At 65.0% G+C, this 1,116-nt stretch overlaps 1 protein-coding gene across 2 annotated transcripts in view; it reads right to left on the reverse strand.

Moving 5' to 3' along the window:
• Positions 1 to 584: 584 nt before the first annotated feature.
• STK19 (serine/threonine kinase 19) overlaps positions 585 to 1,116 on the reverse strand; it is a 2,931-nt gene continuing 2,399 nt past the window's right edge. Inside the window, exons 3-5 of one of the 2 annotated variants that reach the window (XM_031557631.1) lie at positions 1,008 to 1,105; positions 780 to 921; positions 585 to 695 (exon numbers count right to left, since the gene is read on the reverse strand). In XM_031557631.1, coding sequence (XP_031413491.1) covers positions 650 to 695; positions 780 to 921; positions 1,008 to 1,105 — 286 coding nt within the window. In that variant the 3' untranslated portion in view covers positions 585 to 649. The remainder of the gene's footprint in view (positions 696 to 779; positions 922 to 1,007; positions 1,106 to 1,116) is intronic. The other variant, XM_031557632.1, reaches the window with a different exon arrangement.

Genomic DNA, 1,116 nt, shown 5'->3' on the forward strand with positions numbered 1-1,116 from the left:
CCGTGTCCATGGCGACGCGCGCTCGCTACTCCCCCATTGGAGGTCGCCGTGGCGATGGGACGCACCGCCGCTGGGGGGGCAATGGGGGAGCACTGGGGAGCCGGGGTTGTCCACGGTAGGATTTTAAGGCTCAGAAACGATGATGCCGGGGTTGAAGCGAATAAAAGGTGTTTTTTCCGGGGGGGGGGGGAATGAAGTAACGGCGGGAGGGAACGGTAAGAAGGCGGGGAGCGCTGGGGGGAGTTGGAGGAAGATCAGGAGGGTGGCGGTGGGGGCTGGAGGCGGAAGCGGGGCTTAAGGGTAAGCGTTGGGGTGGGAGAAATTCTGCTCTGGAAGTCCCTCCCACCCCGCAGGATGTGGTGGTGACGTCTTCACGCCGCGCCGCTTCCCCCTCAGGGCTCGCGGGAAAGAGGCAACGGCGCGGCCCCTTTAAGGCCCTTCAATTGACCCGATCACGTGAGGCACAAACAAGCACGTGACCGGTGGAGGGCGGGGCTGCGCCTTCAAGCGGCGACGCCTCAGCGCGTCCGCGTCTTAAAGCGGCAACGTGTCTGGGGGGGTCCACCTACAGCTAAAAAACCACATTTTTTTGGCAGAAAAACATTATTTTATTGCACTTTTGCTCCCCGGGGCGGTGCGGCTGAACGGGTCACGTCTCGGCCAAGCGCAGCAGCGGCCCTGAAGTGGTGGGGACGCTGTGGGCGGGGAGAAAGGCCTGTGGTCAGAGGTCAGGGGTGAGGTCTGAGCTTGGGGGTCAAAGGTCAGGGGTCAGAGGTCACCTGCGCAGCAGCTCAGCTCCCAGCAGATCCAGCAGGACGTAACGCAGCCCCAGGGAAGGCCGCGCCCTGCGCTGCCCCAACTCCGCCTGCAGCACTTCCCGGTGCCGCGAGCGCCGCACCGCGGCCAGCAGCTGCTTCCGACCTACGGCGGAAGTAGGGCGTTTTTTTCACGAGGTCACGTGGGTAGCAATATGGCGGAAGTGGGTTGGAGCTGGGCGGGGGTCGTACCGTGAAGGAGGGCTCTGATGAAGCGCCCGGCGCCCGGCAGAGCCAACCACCAACTGCCGGCGTCGCGCACTGTCAGCACGCCTGCGGCCACCAGCTGCCTGGGGGGGGG

Source organism: Meleagris gallopavo, unplaced genomic scaffold (assembly GCF_000146605.3).
Source record: "Meleagris gallopavo isolate NT-WF06-2002-E0010 breed Aviagen turkey brand Nicholas breeding stock unplaced genomic scaffold, Turkey_5.1 ChrUn_random_7180001882685, whole genome shotgun sequence".
NCBI classification, from domain to species: Eukaryota; Metazoa; Chordata; class Aves; order Galliformes; family Phasianidae; genus Meleagris; species Meleagris gallopavo.